At 34.6% G+C, this 21,672-nt stretch overlaps 1 protein-coding gene across 1 annotated transcript; it reads right to left on the bottom strand.

Moving 5' to 3' along the window:
• Positions 1 to 708: 708 nt before the first annotated feature.
• LOC141724014 (calmodulin-binding protein 60 B-like) lies at positions 709 to 6,135 on the bottom strand. Its single transcript, XM_074526001.1, has 8 exons — positions 5,321 to 6,135; positions 5,163 to 5,238; positions 4,560 to 4,612; positions 3,562 to 4,052; positions 2,821 to 2,981; positions 2,511 to 2,714; positions 1,778 to 1,949; positions 709 to 1,419 (listed from the first exon to the last, which is right to left on the bottom strand). Exons 1-8 carry the CDS (start codon positions 5,404 to 5,406, stop codon positions 968 to 970), a joined length of 1,695 nt encoding a protein of 564 aa, XP_074382102.1. The 5' UTR covers positions 5,407 to 6,135; the 3' UTR covers positions 709 to 967.
• Between the last annotated feature and the right edge of the window lie 15,537 nt (positions 6,136 to 21,672).

The following is a 21,672-nucleotide window of genomic DNA, read 5'->3' as shown; positions in this document are numbered from 1 at the left end:
CTTATAAGCTAAATTTACAACTTATAAACTGATAAGTTGAAAGTTGGCAGTGACGTACTTTTTTCCAACTTATTTTCATTTTTTCACTTTTTTCTAAAGTTTTGATTTTAAAATATAAATTTTTAAATATTTTCTAATTTAAGATTCATGAACTAAGATAATTATATGTAATAATTATTTGTTTTAATTCATTTAAGTAAAAAAAATTCTGACTTATAAGTAAATTTATCCAAACACTTATAGAACTTATAAGTATTTATCAACTTATCACTTATTTCGCACTTAATCATTTTAAGTCATAAGTTACTTATTTTAAGATTTCCCAAACGGGCACTATCATAATAAACAACATACCATTCTTGTGGGTTAAGTTTACTCTCTGGATTAAGACATTGCACAATTCCCTGTCCAGATCTCCCAACTATCTTTGATTCTTTTGGTCATGCAAAAACTGAACAAGTGAGTACAGAGTATTGTTTGGAGAAGCAATACTAAATATTTCAAACACCGGCTGAATATACCGGATACGTTTGTTCTGGTTAAACAATACGGATACAGCATATATGTGTGTTTTGGTTTAGGCAAATACTTGAAAACTCAAAAGATAAGGTACAATTCGGCTCCAATGTGTGAATGTTCTTCATTTTCTTACAACATGCAGAGCTTTGACAATTGCAGGCAAAAACAATACAGATGAAACAGAATATATAATAAGGAACACCCTGGTGAGGTAAATTTACATAAGAAAGAATTTACAACATTAATTTTAATCAGGTTCCTAATATCTGTGTTGACTGCACAAACACTAACAGTGTGCTTTTTAATAGTAATGACTAGAAGATGAAAACTATATTAACAACAGAACATAAACCCTTCTTTGCATTTTATGCTAGAGGGAAAAAACTAAAGTTGCAAAAAATATGCACTTTCCAGAAGACTGAACTACCCTTTGGAGTTTGGACTCAGCTTAGAAATCATAATAAAGAAACCTTTCTAATTTTTTAGCAGCTGCATCGCGCCTAATTGATATCCCCCATTTCAGGGCAGCGCGAAGCTTGAACCACCTTGATCCTGGTCTTCCTTTTCTGGAAACACAAAACCCTATATTGGTAGAATCAAAGTCTGATTGGTTGCTTGGAAAAAGAAAATTTCCATTCCCTTGGAATGTTGCCATTTGAGCTAGGTAGGTGTCATCATTAGCTAGACTTCCAGTTACCAACACTGACCCCTGAGACATACTGGGAGCTACACTATATCCTTCTGTATATGATTCATGACAAAAATTGTTTGTCTCAAGACTGTCCTTCATTGTTGAAGAAAACGCTTGTATCAAATGACAATCATGTTCCGGAAAAACTTCATGTAGACTACCATTGTCCACCTTCATGTAGTCAAAACCTAGCAGCATTGGCAGTTGATCTGCGCACCAAATACAAAATTCAGAATACGACCAAGCGTGAAAGGTACAAGTAATGATGCTCAACACAGAACTAAATACCAAAATTTCCCTTGATAATGTCATATTTTTTTCAGTGATTAAACTAAATATAATTTCCTCATAAGTAATTTAGCAATTAATTTGATTGAGATTGAAACAACCATGCACATCTGGAAGCCTCTTGGGCTATGATCTTATAAATCTCTTCATATTATTAAACACGGATATTACACTGAATTTTGGTAAAAGAAAATGATGGCTTTTATACATCAAGATACACGGGAAGTTACAAAAGTCAAGAATAATACTATAACAAGTAATTCTCATCAGCGTGCATACCTTCATCAGCAACTGGGGTGTGGACATGCTGCTGACCTACAGTATAATTGTTTGACATCTCTGCTTGCAAACTTGATAATAGCATTGGCGGGCCTATAAAAGACCCTTCATTAAACAATTCCAGCTCATGTAAATTTTTATAAGCCTGCAGCTTCACATCTTCCACTAAACTCTGCAATAAAATGATAGTGCTCATCATTATCGGATTAGAGATAATACTAAGTTCCTAACTACAATTTGAAGACTAGAATGGACTGGATTTCAAATATATCATATGTTCCTCCATTATTAAGGGTTTATATGTATTCTGTTCTATTCCTACATGTTCATCGACAAAGAAACAATACTTTTGCAGTTTTGCTGAGTACAGATTTCTGCACTTGCCCATCACGTTAAGTACTTGCCTACTTTGGCCAAATATTGCTGAATTCGATGTGCAATTTAAGAGGTGAATATATTGCAAATATATGTGAAGTGTATGCCTCGAGGGGGAAACCCTGGGTATTTTTAAAGCATGCCTTCTACTCCGGTGAATGTTTTATAATTAGTGCGGAGATCTTGCACAATCAATTTTAAAAAAATAACATATCAACCGAGCGGCAGCCTATTAAGAATTTCCCATCCACTTCCCCTCTCTGCATGATTAAGTAACTTTTATTTATGTGGGGTATTATGGAGAATAATGATCTATTAGGAGCAACGCCAATAAAAAGGTTAAATTAGGAGTACAAACCATCTGATATGGAGCGAGTTTATCCAAGTTCTGAAAATTTTGGTCATCAAATATTGCTCCAATTGCCTTCCAGATGGAATTAAAGACAAGCAGAACCCTTCCTGCAGCTCCACGATAAAGGTAAATTTTATCATCTACAGTGCAACGAGTAGCATGTTCAGTGATTGTTTCCCATGTTCTGTTAGAAATCCCACCACCGAGCACCTAGAGGAATTGGGATACAGGGTTATACTGACTTGTCCAAAACAAAAGTTGCCAATGCTCATATAAATAGGTTAAATAATTTAGAAGTGCAGACCATTAATCTTACTTTGCGTAGTGAGGTAGGATTAGTAATATATAAACGGCAGAAGTCCTCCACCGTGAAGATTCTAGCAGATGCCAACCGTCTATGGAAGGCGCCATCTTTTGCTATTCTCTCTAAGCGCCATACTTCATCAGATAATGATGGTGGATGGTGCTTCTTGTATGCTGTATCAAGAGTATTATTAGTTCAGACCCTGATAGTTGTCAACTATCAAATGAAAAAAGTAGATGCAACTGCAGATGTGACGGATCTCCAAGAGTTTGATTTCTTCTTATACATGAAAAATATCTAAATAATTGAGTTTCTATAGTAACTCCTAAGTGAACAAGTTTGATTATCTACTGCTGATTCTCTTATAATAGAGTTTCTATAGTAACTCCAAACTAAAGAAGTTTTACATCTATAGAAACAAAACTAGATACAAAGATGGACAAGAGGATAGAGGATAAGACTAATATTTTCACTTTTTTTTTAACACAGCAGAGGTATTTCATATCACTCATCTTCCTTGCTCATGTGAATAAGAAACACTTCATCAATACTACTCTTCTTACACCATCCGCATTCCACAGATATCATAAATGATATAAAACTGTGTCCGAATTCAGTATGACCAAATAAATGCCACACAAGCATATCAAGAGAATAACATATGTTATAACAAAAGCAGAGTCGTGCTACCACTATATATAAGCACAGTTTGAGAAAGTAAAATAAAAATGACAGTAGGATGGGATGACTTACACTCTCCACGATGATCTTTTACAATGAAGGGTTCACTTTTTGCCTCTTTAACTCGTGCTTGGGTAGAATTACCTTGAACTCTTGCTCCTAGCCTAAATTTTCTACTTCTAATCCAGCTGGAGTTATCGGTAAAACAGATGTTACCCAGATCAGCAACTCCATCTCTTAATGTCAATGTCAGATCCCCAGTCACCAATGGCCTTTTGCCTTCTCGTGCTCGTATGACACAGGCATCAAACTCCTTCTTGGTCCAATCTTCTCCATTAGAAGCAGCAAAATCACCATTAAGAGCAACAATCTCAATCTTCATTGACGACATTGGTCCAGATGTGATTATCTGTTTGGAACTAGTGTCCACCAGAACTACTTTTATAGGTTCACAGTCCTCAGATTCGACCCTGCTGCTAGTGAACAAAGTAGAGGGTATCTTACTATAAAAGTACAACTGCCACGCGCATGTTCCAGATGACTCAGTCTGGCTAATAGATGATCTGTTACATCAAGTAAACTATGAGTTCCACAACTTAGTTTGCCACTTTGAGAAGATAAGTCACTGGCTAAGAAATTATAGGAATATAACAAAATTGTAAAATCTGAGGAAAAATTTAGGCGATTCTACTACGATTTAAATAGATATTCATGAAACAGGGGCTGGTAGACTACAATGAAAGAAAGAGAAGCTTATAGGCAATGGCGGGAGAAGAATTCAGCTAGGTGATCTAGTACTGATAAATTATTTTTTGCACAAGGCATAAACATTATGTCTCGTAAAAAATTTAAACTATCAAATAGCATCATTAAGTAAACTTTAATTCAATTTACAAGCTGACAGTTAAGCCCTCAACAAATCATATATATAATCAGTAAAAGCAAAAAGATATATAGAACTACATAAAATTACATAAATTACTTGGGAAAAAAATTTACATGGCATTAAATTAAGTAGATCTTATCTTCTCTAATGGAATTGTAATATAGTATAAACTAAGAAGACAAACCTTGAAGATGAGGGAAGGAACCGTTGGATTGCACAGTTCACCTCCTCCTGCACCTGGGAACAACAATATAGAACATTAGCACATATAGTGTGCAGGTAGGTACTTGGCCTATTTCACATTTAGGTCAGTAGCATAAGTTAGCCTAAGTAGTTCAGAATCAATGATTAATGTTAAAAAAAAACGATATCACGAAATTCAGACTCGTGTAGATTAAGACATAAATCACGAAATTGAAGGAGACTGTTAAAGCTGTGACAATACATATTTATATAGCATTTCCAGAAAAATTACATCAAATGGTAACTTTTTGAGATTCATTAATAGCCTAGTGGCCAGAATCTTCCCTGCTTACATCAAAAATTTAATAAATTGAAGTATATCTTACATACTAGAATAGAATGGTAACTTCTACAGGATATTAACACTTACGTGTTAATTTGACATCATAGTAAAACATGGACTAACTAATAGTAAGCCAGTGGTTCTTACTATTAAGTACTAGTAGCTAGAACAAGCATGAGTAAATGGTTCCATGATTAAATGAAGAATTTCCAGAAAATAAATTGAAGTTAATTTTCAAGTAAAAGTATAAAGTTAACTCACAATTCTGCGGAAAAAAGGTTCGAGTCTTGGCACAAACTCATGAAGCGAGATTCCACTCATCACATCTCTCAGAACACTGCACAAACATCACAAACGCACGTAAGCATCAAAATTAAGCATGCTGAAATAACACAGTAAATCAAAACAGGGGCACTCACGTTGCAGATGCACATCGACGCTTCAATTCCCATTTAGGAATGTCAGAGTCCTCTTCACTCCTCTCGCCAAGTAACCGCTTCACCATCAAAGAAATAACAGCACAACTAAATTGCGAAGAAAAAGAGCAAATCGCGAACAAACAACTCCTCAACAAACACTAGAATGTTACTCTAAAAAAGAAAAACAGAGTATCTCAAAAACACAAAAACAGCCAAACTAGTTGTGTTATAATAGAAAATCAAAGAAAGTGCAGAGAAGCTTCAGGGCAAGAATAAAATGAACACTCCAACTCTTAAAGTCAAAAAAAATAAAGTGTTTGATATAAAACATAAACCAAACACCTGGACCAATCGGAATCAACTAAGCTAAAACAAGAATATCGGCATTATCAATAACAGTTCTAACTTTTATCTCTACACACAAAACTGAAAATTTATATCAACTGAAATAACCGCGTAATAATAGAAAACTGTAGCAACTATTTTTTTTATATTTTTTTGGGTACAAACAATAATAATAATTGTAGTAACTGAAATAACCGCGTAACGATATGTTGAAAGGTACTGATGGTACAAAAATAAATAAATAATAAAAAATAAAGTGTAATAACAATAAAATCAAAGGGAAACAACGCGGTAGCTGGTGAGAAGGAAGGAAGGAGGGTGGAAGATGCAGAGAGAGAGAGAGAGAGTAGCAAATAAAGAACGCGTATAGTGTCGAGGAGTGAAGAGACTTGTTGAAGATATAGACTTCACGTATTTACTTTGATTTCAACCTCCAAAGTCGTCGCTACACTGCTGCTCCCTCAGTCGCCGATTGTTTACATTTGATTTGGGAAGAAAGATTAAGAAATATGTATAAAACAGTATTTGATAGATTTTGAAATGTAAAAAATTGGATGTACACTACTCATATATGTGTGCAGACATGTATACATGCAGGATGCATATCTACGTATTCTTCAATTTGTGATAAACGAATATTACTCATAAAATGTTCCGAATACCTCTAATATACTGGTATCTCCATTGCACGGGATGAAATGTTAAGATGGAAAAAAAGAGAAAAAGAATACTTATAAAATTTATAAATGGATTCAAATATGAGATTAAAATACATTACATAATTTAGAAAAAATATTATATTTTATCAAGATTTTTTATTTTTCGAGCTTTCAATGTAGTGTCTCTCCAACATCTACAAATTGGGGGGATTGATGTTGCGAGATCTGTTTCAATGGTCGAATTTCTTCAAAATTAGTCCGTCAATATATTATATAAATCATTTAGTAATTTTATGCAGGAAAGTACAAATTAAGATTTTAGTTTACACTGAACTTCAATTGGCCTTTGATACGGTCGTCAGAGCCAGAGCCAGTGGATGGATATTTATCCCGTAAACTTTTTAATAAAGATATACTCGATGGGATATCAATAAATTATATGTACTTGTGTTTTATAAGTTGGACCTCCTCTTCTGTTTATGAACAAGTTAAATATAGTTTTTCAGTTTTTTTCTCTTACAGATTATTTTAGTTATCGAAATATGAAAATAGACACTAATATACTTTTCGACCCAACTTAAGTTCCAGAGAATAACCGAAAGAGTAATATTAGTTAAGCTAAAATTTGTATCAAAATAATTATAAAATAATGTGACAATGAAAATGTTGAAATTTAATTCGTGAGCGAACATAAATATATACGAATTTCATATTATTATAAAACAAATTAGTAACATTTAACCATTCTCAGATTTAGGATTAATCGGAGAATCGGGGATTAACCGGCGTAAAAATTGGATATATTATAATATTAAAATATTATTTAATATATTATTATGATTATATTAGTTATTATTAACAAATATATACTTTTTATATCATAAATTCCATAAGTATTCATATAAAAATCAATATAATATTTTAAATTTAATAAACTATTTTATATATTCATGTTAGAAAATGAAAAATTTGAGACATATTTTATATATGATCTTGATATGATTTTCGGAAGCCAACACTTGGAGGTTGTTCCTTGGCATGAGGACTTAAACTTTCATGTTTGGATCTAAGACATTTTCTTAGTGGAATTCATAAATATATTGAGGCAAAGTTGCTTGTTTGAAATGGGTTATGGGGATTTTGTCTCACATTGATATTGTAAAAAAAGATATTGAGTTAATATAGCATCTTGAGTTAATATTGATATTGTGTTACAACTAGTAGTATAAGTAGAATAGTTGTGTGGCCTAGTGTTGATGGGAATTCTTATATTTTTCTTTTCCAATTACAAGTTTAATTATTTATATTGATTATTCAATTATTAATATTAAAAATATTGAGTAAAGATTTTGTAATATTAATAATAATTAATCCGGATATAATATAAATAATAAAGAAAACCCATTTTGTTTACCTTTTTCTGTTTTGTTACATGAGAGACTGTTAGTCCCTAACAATGCAACAAGAATTACAAAAGGGGGGTTGAATGGAATTCTTGAACCTTTTTCACAAATTATAAAACGTTCTATCTTAATAATATATAAGTGTTTGATTTGCAAAGTGCGGAATAAGAAGTTAGTAAAATCAAAACACAAGTAATTAAAAACACAAGTCTTTAAAAACTTTCTGGTGGATTTGAATGTATCCACCAGAGATATATATTATATCAAGAGAACTATGTGTAGCAAAATTAGCTCACAGCTGCTTACACATATGAACAACTAAATTTTCAGAGAAATATTAAGGATGCAGCTTACAATTGTTTCTCTGAGATAATGTTCTTGCTTAGTGTTCTCTTTTTTTATTTGTTACTTATTGGTTTATATATCACCAAGATTACAAAGTAATAAGACAAGATAATAAAACAAACCCTATCAAGTCTAATACTGTGCTGCTTCATTACTCTATTCCAGCATCTTTGAATATCTTCATAATAGCATGGAAATGGCAATGCTTGTTTGTTCTCTAAAACCCAGTTGAATAGGCTTCCATATTCCTTTTGCATAAACTCGACGCATGTGACTGTGTTGTCATTGTCAACAGATGTTTGAATTGATTATCCGTCGGGTACATGATCATCCGTCGGGTTGCCTTGTTGATCATCCGTCGAGTGGCATTGTTGTTTATCCGTCGGGTAGCTATCTGGCACTTGACTTCATTTCATTTATGCAGAATTACAAGACATCATCTATGTATAATTAATCAACCTATTCTGCATATCTAATCAAAGTCAATATGACTTGAGTGCTACTACAGAATCTAAACAAGGTGTATGCAGAAATGTGCTACAGACTAATTATTACACAAGCTACTCACTCGATGGATAATTGATCATCATCCGTCAGGAATATATTGAGTCATCCGTCGGGACTATATTCCTTATCCGTCGAGTGCTACATTTACACTAAGTAAAATCTACTAAGATGTTTTGTTAATGAAATCATCAAGTTCACAACATATCCACAACAATCTCCCCCAATTTATGTCTACTGGAATTGTAGCCATAAATTCAGAGACACTTGATGATAACAAAACACCCTAAAAATATAACTTTAAAAGTAAGTAGATAAAACTGTAAAGTGCTTCAAATAACAAAATGTACAAAGATTAACTTACAGTCATTTTCAAGGTGCTCCTCTAGTCTGAGCAGGTTAATCTAATTCCTTAAAGGTCTGGATCTCTTTCCAAGCTTTCTGTTATTTTCTTCTATCTGATTTTGGAGCTGTCTGTGGAATTCCAGTTCATCAGATTCTAAGAGATTTAGTTTTTCTTGCATTTCCAAAAGAGTCTCATTGCCATGATGCTCAATTGGTCTTATAATCTGAAAAATCTTCTAACTCCTTTGTCATCCATGAACTCCGTCAGTCAGTAGGGCCTTAGATGCACTATACTCCCTGTGTAGGAATGGTTAGAGTTTTTGGGAGTGCATCTTTAGCTCTAATACTCCTCAGTTCTTCAATCTTCTTTAGAACAAGTCTTCTTGGAGTTACATTAAATCCAAAGTTCTTCTTGAATGATGAATAAACCTTTATCAGCACAGATTGGCTTTCTTAAAGGATCCTGTGAAGTGGCCATTGAATTTTCTTTCCTCCCTTGTACTTGAAAACTAACCTTTCAGGTAGATTCCTGTAGGCATCAATCCCTCTAACTTCTTCCAGTTCATCTAGATAGAGGTTTAGATCAGAGAATTCTTTGATGTCACATAAGTACATATAATCTCCCTTGTTGACTTTGGATTGAGCTTTGGTTAGAGATTTGGATTTGAGAGGTGACAACTTCACTTTCTTGACTGCTCTTGACTTTGTTCTCTTTGGCTTGTTAAGGATTGGCAAATTGAAGTCAGGAATTGGTAGACTTTCCCAGTCTATTGGTTCATCCTTAGGCACAATAGGTTCACCATGAATGTTCCTGTAAGGATCCACTACCTTAATGTCTTCAAATACCACTGAGGGTTTTGATGCTTGAGTTGTAGTTGGAGTGGATTCCTTGGGAAATTGATCCTCTAATTCCTTACCAACAAAGTTCAATTTCCTTTTGGTTCTTTTGTCCAATTCCTTGTATCTGTGAGATTTCTTCTGTTGTGGTTCAAATTGCTTCTTTGGATCTTGAGATTCAGTGATTTCAGATGGCTGAGCAGGAATTTGTTGTGTTGGTTTCACAGCTTGTAGTTTGGCCAAGATAGCAGCTTGCTCTTTCTTTTGTTTAGCCTTTTTAGCATCTAGAGCAGCTTGCTTCTTTTCTTGCTTCAATCTTGCCTTTTCTTCTCTCTTTGCTTCAGCAAATTGAGGATGTCTAGCCACCACACAAATTTTTTTACCATTCCTGAAAATTTTAGCAATTCTCCTTTTCAAAGCTGAATAAGCTGGATCCTTGTAGAAGGCAATGGATCTTGACAACAGTTTCTTCTCATCAGGCTTTGGTGTCTCATACACTGTATCCAAAGGGTTTTTTAGTGATGATTTTGGATAGTTCACCCTTGGCTTCAAAAGTACTTCAGCCTTTGGAGATTTGATGCAGGATGGTTGTCCTTTTTCCAGATAGTTTATGCTCATTTCATTCACAGAGATTTGCCTGACTTGAGAGTGATGAATGGTTGACTTTTCTGGCTTCTTTGCTAGCCCAAACTTCTTTTGAATATCCTCATCAATTTTCTCCCAGTTGATTGGATTCAACTGCTCCTTTTCAGCTGCTCTTATAGTGGCTGCTACTTCATTTATCAGATCAATGTTGTCCTTAGCTGGTGGCTTTGAGATAGTAATTGTAGGCACAATTACTTTGCTAACTTGAATGTTGAGCACTTTTTGCTCCCCCTCACTCCTAGAACTCTCTATCTCCCCCTTTTTGTTATCATCAAGCTGAGTAGAGGAGGAGGTTTGTGCAGCCACCAGTTTCTGAAACAAATCTGTTTGTTGAGCTTGATGTAGATGAATTGCTGTAAGAGATGCTTCCATTGATGTCATTCTTGTATCCAAGGCATCTATCTTTGTGGCAAGATCAGAATTTTTCCTGAGTTGTCTCTTAATGTCAAGCATTGTAGCTTCTGGAAGTTTAGAGTCCATCTTGTAAGAAATGGCCTTTTTCATCTCATCAATATCACCTTTGATAGTGTTGACATCTTGAACATGTTGAAAACCTTGGATTTGTTATAGTTGCAAAGAAACAAGATGTGCTTGAAGGAGATTTTTGGTGTTGGCATTTGTGGTGGTTTGAAGAGCAGAATTTGTCTGATTTATGAGTTGAATCAGGATTGTCTTGAAGTAGTGTGCGTCATGGTGCTTTGAAAATGCCCAAGATGGCATGCCTGATCTTGAACTGGAGCCTACTTCTCCCCCTATGTCCAATAACTCTTCTTCACTATCTCCACCTTCACCTTCAAAGAATTCTTCTGAACCACCAGTCTCATAATCAACATCACCTGTTATAGAGGGCAAAGCTGTGATGGCATCCTTAGCTCTTAGCATTGACTGTGTGGTGTGCACAAAGTTGAGCATCTTTTCTGCATTGTCATTGCCATGTTCAGCTAGAAATTGATATGCTAGAACAGGGTGAGTAAATTTCTCAGCATCAAGGGAGGTATAATCTATAACAGCTTGAGGTTGCTGAGACAGTCCCCCATGTCAGCATCCTGGACATTCATTAACTAACTTGCAATGACATCCACCCTTATATCTCCTGTACCTGCATTTCTCTCATTATCTATCTTTTGTTGCATCAAGGTCTCACCTTGGCTCCCCACCCTCACACCCTCACCTTCACCATCTAAGGTGGGACTCCTCACACTCTCTTTTGCCAATCCTGAAGAACTGGATTGCATATTTTCACTCTTTTCCTCTCCTTTTTCCTGGGAGCAACCTAGACTCACACTCATAACACTCTCTTCCCTCAATCCTAGGAGTGATTGTACTACCACTAAGTCTTCTGCACTTGAGATAATTGATGGAATTTGAAGCTGTGCAAAGACACTCGACAGATAAGGGATATCCATCGAGTTAGCAGTTTGACTATCCGACGGATAACTGCTGTTAAGCTTATCCGTCGGGATACGATGACTACTCGACAGATGAACAATATCCATCGAGAGAGTAGGAATAAATGAGTTTGGAGTGGAAACTATAGTGGACTTTGTGCACATTGATGAGAATTTTGGCACAGATGTCTCAACAGTTCCTGAAAGAATTGGCAAGTGAACCAACAAATCATCCAAAAGATGATGCTCACTTGCACTAGATTTTGGCTTCCCCAACAGAGTTAAAGAAGGGAAATCAGGAATTGATGTGTTGATCATATCCACATCCAGAGAGTTTATGGGAGAATTTGGTGTTTGAGGTGCTTCTATAACTAAAGATTTTGGCTGTGACTCCAATTTATTGGAGCCACATCAAACTGACTTTAAAAAGGTGCAGTGATTGTGTCTTTAGCACCAGTTTACACAGTGTGTGAACCCTGTGCATCCCCATGGGTTTTTGGTTTCTTCTTTCTAGTATAGGTTTGGGGTGAGCCTGTGTCCCTTACCCTTTTGGCATGTGCTCTTGGCTGAGAGCTTTGTTCAATAGTCACATCCTTTTGGGAGGATGCAACTAACAATGAGCTTATTTTCTTATTATGCACTGCAGTCTGTTGGGAAACTGCAGTGTGGCTAGGCTGGGAAACACTCACCTCTCCAACCTTATCCTTAGGATTTCTTTTATGTTTACCCTGTCCCTCACCTACCTTACCCACCTTCACACTCCCCTTTTTAAATTTGGCGGATTTTGTAACTGGCATCTTTTGAGAGATGCGAGAGGGGGCTTTCTTTGACTTGGATTTAGAAATTTTGGATTTGGTAGCTTGGGTAGGCAAATGTTGGGTCATTGACACGGTTGTCATAGCTACACTAGAATGCAAAGAAACTTGTGAGATTGGAAGAGTAGAGACAGATGAAATTACCTCACTTACCTGAGGTGCTTCCATTACAGGGAAATAGAAGAGTGGCACCTCTTTGTGATGGTTTGCCCTGTTCAAATCTGCAATAATTCTTCTCTCTTGAACCCAACAATCTAATTTGTTGGTTGGGTTCTCAAGCACAATATCCTCATAGAGGTGGTTAACAATCATCATTAAAAATCTAGAATAACAAATATTTTTACCCTTTTTATTTAACTCCCCTAACTTAAACCCCAACTCAAACAAAACAAGATCACTAAAGTTAAAAAACTTATCAGTAACTAGCATGTAAAGCATGTTAAGCATAGAGATATTGATAGAATCAAAATTACTGATTTTACCAGAGAATACCTTAGTAACTATATCACATATATAACTCCATTCCTTTCTAAGACCCAGCCTCCTAATTTCACTTAACTTAGAAGTAGATAGTGCATAGCCCATGGAGTTAAGCATATTAACAATGTCAGTGTCTGTGTGTGGTGAAGTTACAGTATTATCAGAAATTTTGAAATATGCTTTAACAACATCACTATTAATACATAATTCCTTACCTTTAATAGTGAGTGTGATGGTCTTATCAGTTGAGTTGTACACAGCAGTTGACCACATTTCTTCAACAACCTCACAGAAAATGGTGGGTGATTCTAGCATGGCATAGTTGAGTTTGCAGTTGTGGCGCCCTCCAAACCCGGGTCAGAAGTTTGGGATCCACAACACATACACAATATATAAACCTGTATATGATATATTATTTTCAATGACCCTGCTTTACATAACCACGGATCGTAACAGGTTAAAGTATGAAAACAAGCCACAACCTTAACTTTTATTACAATATACCAAATCCCACCTAATTTAATTTACAACTGATATGAAATTATTCTTACAATCTTACTATCTCACTACTGCAATAAGCTCTTGCTAGCTCGATCCAACATAATCTGGAATCCTAGCTCGTACATTGAACTGGGAAAACCTCGCTATCAACCGTATCCTTCTTAACTGTAAAATACATAAAACGATTCGCAAGAATGAGCTAACTAGCTCAGCAAGTCATAATGTCAATAATTGAGGTTAATCAATGATCAACGAAATGGTTCAGAGGAATCAAATTTATTGCTAAACAATCATTAGAATTGGATATTCATTTCAAGTTTTAAAACCAAGGTTAGGCTGCTGATCAGTCACGCACTAACCCCGAGCAAAGCACACATCACTGCTCTAATTACTAGATCCATGGCATACATTGGCCTAACTTGACCATTGATATGGTCTGACCATGAATCTGGTCCCTATATATAAAAAACTATCCAATTCTAAAGCAGTTCAATATGATAAACAATATAATTCAATAAAACAAGATCGTAATCAGCAGTGATGAAACATTTGTATAAATGCTTGATGCATTTCATGAGTATCACAAGGGGTATCGAAGTATGTATAAGAAATGGCCTTCAGCTTGTAGGAGAATCGGGTATTAGATAAACAATGGTTTTACACGATTTAGTTCTTTGATGTCACAAGGTATGGTTGAGTATAAAAGTTTCTGGATGTTCAAACCATTCTATACCAGTGTTTGGTGGTTGTATATTTGGAGAGTAGTGTCATATTTGTGTGGTTTAGTATCTGGAAATCAACAAGAAATGGTTTACAAAGAATAAGGCTTGAGGCTCAAAGATCAAAATGATGTGGTTCAGGTTCAAGGCTGAAGGATTCAATGTATTTACAATATAAAACAAAGCTATTTTGAATACTTAACAATATGTTACGAGAAAGTTTAGAAATATTTGTATTATATCTCGAAAAAGGTTTAGAAGTACTTGCCTTATCACAATCGATTCCAATTTCACTTGTACTCGCCCAATGACTTTCTTCAACAACCACTCGTCTACTTTTCCTATGCCTCGATTCTATTTTCTGATCACTTGTCGTATTTTCTAAATGTCAATTCCATTTTCTGATCACCTGCTTCCCTTTCCTACACATTGTTTACTCTGCTAAGCATCATAAGTATCTATCAATATTCATCTCATATTATTATAATCGTCACATGGACGTCATAAGGTTTAAACTACCCTTCGTTTTACCCAAATCTGATTTACGGATTAAAAGTTATGCCAAAAACAAGTAAGAACTGATCACATAGACCGACAGTCAAACAAATAAGTCACATATAGCACATAGCACGTCAAACAATCAATGAAATATCATTTATAGGCTTTCGGGTATTTAAAATAATTTTTAAAACATTTTTCGGAATTAAAACGGGTCGTTGGATCAATTTCAAAGTAATAAACAGGGTTCGGTTGGCCAAATCTGGCTTCAAAACAATTTTATAATAATTATCGAGCCTTGAAAATAATTTAAAATAATATTTTAAAGCTCGAAACTATTTTTTGGAATTTTTAAATCATTTTAAAATAATTAAATCTAATTAAATAATCAATTAAAATCATTTAATAAATAATTAAACTGACTAATCAATTAATATTTAAATTAATTGACCAAATAATTAATTATTTATTAATTAAAATTAATTGATTAAGTAATTTAGATTTATTTTTGAATTAAAAACGAATTTTGGAATTAAAATAAATGATTTTTAGATTTTTAAAATAATTAAAACTATTTTTAAAATCATTTTATAAAAAGAAATCCTGTTTTTGAAAATAAATAAAACAGAAATCTAAATTTTATAAGTTTTTAAAACGTCAGGGACTAAATTGTAAGTTTCTATAAACTAGGGGAACTAGACAGCAATTTTGCCGTCTTCCCCCTTCCATTTCGCCGGCGGACGGCCGGGAAGCCATTAACGGCGACCCGCCGCCGCGCAAGCTCGCCGGAAAGCTTTAATCGAGGTCAGAACTCGATCAAATTTACAGGAAATCATCTACACCACTCCAGACACCCATTTATGCAATCAAATCGTTCGTTGATTCCAAATACACCATTCAATTCGTTATTAAACGATCTATCTAATCACACCAACAATTTTAGCAGATAACCCCTAAACAAGAAACGCCAAAATTCAATTAAAAATATTCAAACGAATATAAACCCTAATTTCTTTAATCAGAGAATCAAACCCAAAATTAAACATGTTATTGAACTACAAATCAAGAGTATAATAAACCAAAATGATCAGGAAAACAAGCTCTACAACATACAATTATCAAATCATACAAACAATCTCTCGAACAAAAATTTATAATTTAAATACCAAGAAATTCGAATATAACTAATTAAATAGAAAATCACCTGATGTTTCTGGGTTTGTTTTGATGAAAGATTTGGATTCTAGACTTCAGTAGCTTCGTTTTGAGTATATGTACGCCAAAATCGGATATCGATAACGCCTCCGAATTTGTGTTTGATTACGAAGAACAAAATATAATTATAGTATTTTCTCTTTAAAAACTCTGTAAATACTGTTTGCAAATGATTTATGGTACAAAATAAAATACGGTAAAGGCTATTTATAATTACGGGAAATTAGTATCCCATTGGATCATTCCAGATACAAAATGGTACGCTTATTTATAAAAACTGATCCAAACGATACCGGTTTTCGAGATAATTATCCAAACCAGTACAATTTATACTGCGGTCTTGGTTTCAGCGCCTGGTTACATGTATTACTAGGTGATAATTGGGATAGTTTAATAAAAAGATCCCGTTTATCAAAAATACGAGTTTTATTGATTTACCGAAACGAATAATGTATCGACAATGTTGCGCCGGGACCCGCACAGGACAAACCGTACGCCGAGTCGAAAAAGTTGAAACATGGAAAATGCTCGGAATATTGCAATTAGGTTAGGAAGGAGTTCTCGGAAGAGTTTCGGGTTATAAAAACGTAAAAACGGATGACTTCGGTTGGTTCTTGATTGTATAAAATAGTTATTAAATACTCGGAAAAAAGATTTTATAAAATCCATATATTTCCTATAAAATCATAAATCAACATAAAAATAGATAGGAAGTTATGACAATTATTTATATTTTATTTTGGACATATAAAAATTAAAATACTCAATTAATATTATTTTTAAACATCCAAACACATTTAACACTTAACAAATAATTCACAGAATAAATACTGAACATACATAATAATTATTTATTAGCAAAAATAATTACACGATATATCCCGGATATTACATCTTTTCCCCCTTAAAAGGATTCTATCCTCAGAATCTCCTAAGAAAACAAATGAGGGTACTTTGCTCTCATATCACTTTCTAACTCCCAGGTTGACTCTTCAACCTTTGGGTTTTTCCACAATACTCTTACTAACTTTACCACTTTATTTCTCAATACTTTCTCTCTTTCTTCTAGAATCTCTATCGTACTCTCTACATAAGACAAATCTGCCTGAAGCTCTATTGGCTCAAATTCCATTACATGCCTGGAGTCTGGATTATACTTCTTAAGCATCGATATGTGAAAAACATTATGAATGTGTTCCATGTACGGAGGTAACGTCAACTCGTAAGCTACTTTGCCAACACGCTTTAAAATCTAAAAAGGTCCAACGTATCTTGGGCTCAGTTTTCCTTTCCTTTCCAATCCCGTTAATCCCTTCCCTGGTGATACTTTCAATAATACCAATCTTCCTTCTTCGAATTCCATATCTTTCTTTGATTGATCTGCATACTTCCTTTGACGGTCTTGTGCTGCTATCAATCTCTTCTGGATAACTTCAACAACTTCCTTCGGCTGCTGCACTAATTCAGGTCCAAGTATTTTGCGTTTTTCCCACTTTGTCCCAATATACAGGAGATCGACATTGCGTCCATAAAGAGCTTAATAGGGTGGCATTCCAATACTAGTGTGATAACGGTTGTTGTAAGCAAATTCTACCAGGGGTAAATGCTCGTCCCAACTTCCTTTGAAATCAATAGCACAAGTACTCAACATGTCTTCGATTGTCTGGATCGTTCTTTCACTCTGGCCATCCGTCTTTGGATGGTAAGCCGTACTCATATTCAGTCTCGTTCCCAAATATTCTTGAAAATTCTTCCAAAATCTTGAATTAAATCTTGAATCTCGATCGGATACGATGGATACAGGAACTCCATGACGAACTATGATTTCTTTCAAGTACATATGGACTAACTTGTCGAGTGAAAATCTTTCATTTGTAGGCTGGAAATGAGCTGACTTGGTAAGTCTCTATCCACCATAACCCAAATGGCATCATGATTAGCTTTTGTCCTTCGTAATCCAACTATGAAATCCATAGCAATATGCTCCCACTTCCATTCCGGAATCTCCAATGGTTGTAGTAATCCACTTGGTCTCTGATGCTCTGCTTATTTATTTAATATGCCTGACACCTCCTGATCCGTGGTGAAATTTCCTTTTCATATTTGACTATCAATATTCTTCTTTAAACTTCTGTATAATTTGGTTTTTCTTGAACAAATTAAATACTTACGTTTGTAAATTCCCTTTAGGATCGCATTCCTAAATTCTGCCACTTGTAGCATCCAAGTTCTGAAAGGATATCTAAGGGTACCGTGATCATTCTTTTAAGTGCATAATTTTCCTCTTATTAAGCTGTTAATATCGTGATCCACTATCTCTTTTTGCTAACCGTTAACATTCTGATCCATCATCTTCTTTTGATATCTTTTTATCTTCTTTTAACAACTTTGACTGAAAGGTCATACTATCCATTCTTGCTCCTTTTGGATCATGAACCCTGACTTCCAATTCCTACTTCTAAAATTCTATAGATAATCCTTCTGGTGCAGTCTCCATGTTCGTTCTCTCCTTTTTGTTTATCGCTTGCCACTACATTTGCTCTTCCTCGTGAATACACACTTTCAAACTCTTATGGTCCGTATATATCTCACATCTTTCTCCATACTTATAATATTTCCCAATCTTTCAAAACGAATATTATTGTTACTTCTAATTCCCAGTTATGAGTAGGGTACTTCTGCTCATAAGGTTTCGGTTGTCTGGATGCATATGTAATAACTTTATTGTGATGCATCAACACACATCCTATTCCCTTACGAGAAGTATCACTATAGACTACCAAATCTCCTTGATACTTTCAAAGTGATAACACAGGTGTTGTAATCATTCTTTCATTTAACTCCGCAAAACTTTCTTCACCCTTCTCCATTTCATATAAACTTCTTGCTTTTCCTGGTTAGCTTCATCCAAAATATTGCATTTTTCAAGAAATCTTGCACAAATTTTCAATTGTAACTAGCCCATGATAAAACTTCTTATTTTTGTTGGTGCTTCTGGTCTCTTTCATTCATAGTAACTTTAATTTCTGCTGAATTTCTTTTAATCTTCTCCACATTGACTATTTATGCTAAGAACTATATTTTCTACAACTTCTTTCTTCTCTAACTTCCCAGTTATCATTAAATGCTTTGCATGGTCCTCCGTTGACTTTAAGTATTACACTACAACTTATCCATATATTCCTTGAAGATTCTGTCTATCAAGTTCAAATATTACTGGTATATTGGTTAGTCCAAGTGACAATACGAGAACAGTACTTAGTTCTGAAAATTATCTTTGATATATCCATAAGTTTAATCTTCAATTGGTCAAATATCAAGTCATAAATCAATCTTATAAAAGTACTTTACTTCTTTCCTTTGATCAAACAAATCATTGGGTCGAGGTAACAAATACTTGCTCTTGATAGTAAACTTGTTGAGCTTTCGCTAGTCGACGCATAATCTCATACTTCCATCTTTCTTATTAATAATTAATACTGAGGCACCTTATGGAATACACCGGGTCTAATCGCTTCTTCTTCTAACATCTCTTGCATCTGCTTTGCTAACTTCCTCATTTTAGCTGGTGCCATTTTGTGTAAGGCTTTGGTCATTGGCTTCGTCTCAGGTGCTAAGTCAATCACGAGCTTCATTTCCCTATCTGGAGGAGATGTTGATAACTCACCTGGAAACATATCTTGAAACTCCTTAATTTCTATAAAATCTTCAAATTTCATTTGTTTCTGACTTTTATGTATCCCATAATCACTATAATGCTCAAATCTTGATCACCGTAATCATCATTAACAAATTATTTACCTTCTTCATCTTTTGAACCTCATCACCTTCTCATTTGGCGTCCTCAGAATTATCTTTTCATCACGACGGTCTGTCTGGACATCACGCTTTAATAGTTAATCCATTCCTTAGGATAATGTCTAATCCTCTTATTTTCCATGATATCAATTCTTCACAACTTATTGCCAGAAATCTCAATTCCACCATTGGTACTCACTTATTTAACAACTACATGTTCTTGAATTGCTAGTCCTTTAATCACAATCTTATTAATTCAACAGGGTAATTCATCTTATCAACAAAACCTTGGGAGCTAAATAATCAAGTTGCTCTCACATCTTTCAATACTTTAACGCATAAGGGATCCACGATAATCATTCACATCACCATATCCGTATTCTGAATAACATATTTCACAGGAAAATCGCAATTTCTCGTCCTTGGAGATGTATTCCTCATTAGAGTAGATTCCCTTGACTCTTAGTGCATCCCTGACTGGGGCTAGTGATTTGCAATTTTCGCCATATGCCCTTGTTTGCTTTCCATGCGTGAGAGATAGATGGAACTTTGCCCGTTTGGTCCATAATACGTTGATTTCGATTGGAAAAACTCTTGCAAAGAACGACAGTACAACAAAACAACTAGAAGGATTCACAATTCAACAAAAATTAGAGTTGAAAAGAAAGAAGGAACAAGGATTTGAATATGAGTGAGACAACCATATTGGTACTTAAGATGGCCAGTCTTTCATACCATATGGCATACAGCACATGATTAGATGGCGTCCCACCTGACTCTTCATCATTCTGACAAAGTGTCTCACCATAACACTGTTTGTCCCAATTAGAAAGTAAAACTTGAGGGGAACAATTAAATTTGTAAAGAATGCAACATCCTCCTTTTTGATATCATCAGAAAGAATTTATTAAGAAAAGAAGTTCATACATTTTTAGGAATTAAAAAGGAATATACGCTGTAATATTGGAGACAAGAACAATACCATTGGTCACCATCCACATTTCACTTGTATTCATCTTTCGAGCTTGTTTGATCATGTCCCAATTGCGTCATATAACAACTTTAGAAGGTACACTGAAATACCTTCGCAAACTAAGTATTATAGTAAATCCTTACTTGTTAAGTCTTGCATCTGTAACATCGTATCTACACATATAATACTTTGACAATTTGATCATAATGGCGTTCTTATCAGATAACCTCGAGTTTCCTCTTTTTAATTTAGAATAACCATGAATCATTCAACATAACGATCCTTTTGTTAAATATATTCTTCTTTTAGAAAAGTCTGGAAATCTTCCCGATCTTCTTCGGTCATGCTCAGGCTTCCGCTAAATCAATGAATTCCTTGAACTCTGATAGTTCCAGTAATTGGATGAATAGTTTCTCCGTACGCTGGTTCTATTGTTAATCTTATCAAACAATACTTGCACCTTACTGTTAGGAATAATCAACTTCTTCATAATCGCAGATTACTTCGTTCTCTGAATTAGCAATACTAAGTCTGAAACAACATCCTTTCGGATAATCCGGGTCTTTTAACAAACAAGAAACTCAAGTAGTAACTTGGCAACCGATGTTTAAAACTTATTTTATTCCAAAAAGGATTTTAGAAATTTTGTAAGGGAAAATCTTTTTAGAAAACTTGTTTAAAAAAAATGTTGAAAATCACACATCTGGCTGTCCTTACTATATGAGTTGGTTGTTGTCCTTCTTATAACCAGATACCAAGTTAAAGAAATGATCACTCAAAGGTCCATTCACTTCCATTTATCTCCTCTCCTTCATTGGGTCTATTACCTTCCTTAATCGATGAAAACTTTAAATGTCGTGGCATATTATCTTATTCGTGAAT

Source organism: Apium graveolens, chromosome 5, assembly GCF_009905375.1.
Source record: "Apium graveolens cultivar Ventura chromosome 5, ASM990537v1, whole genome shotgun sequence".
Taxonomy (NCBI): Eukaryota; Viridiplantae; Streptophyta; class Magnoliopsida; order Apiales; family Apiaceae; genus Apium; species Apium graveolens.
The sequence above is the reverse complement of the archived record's forward strand: the minus strand, read 5'-3'. Positions and strand labels throughout refer to the sequence as shown.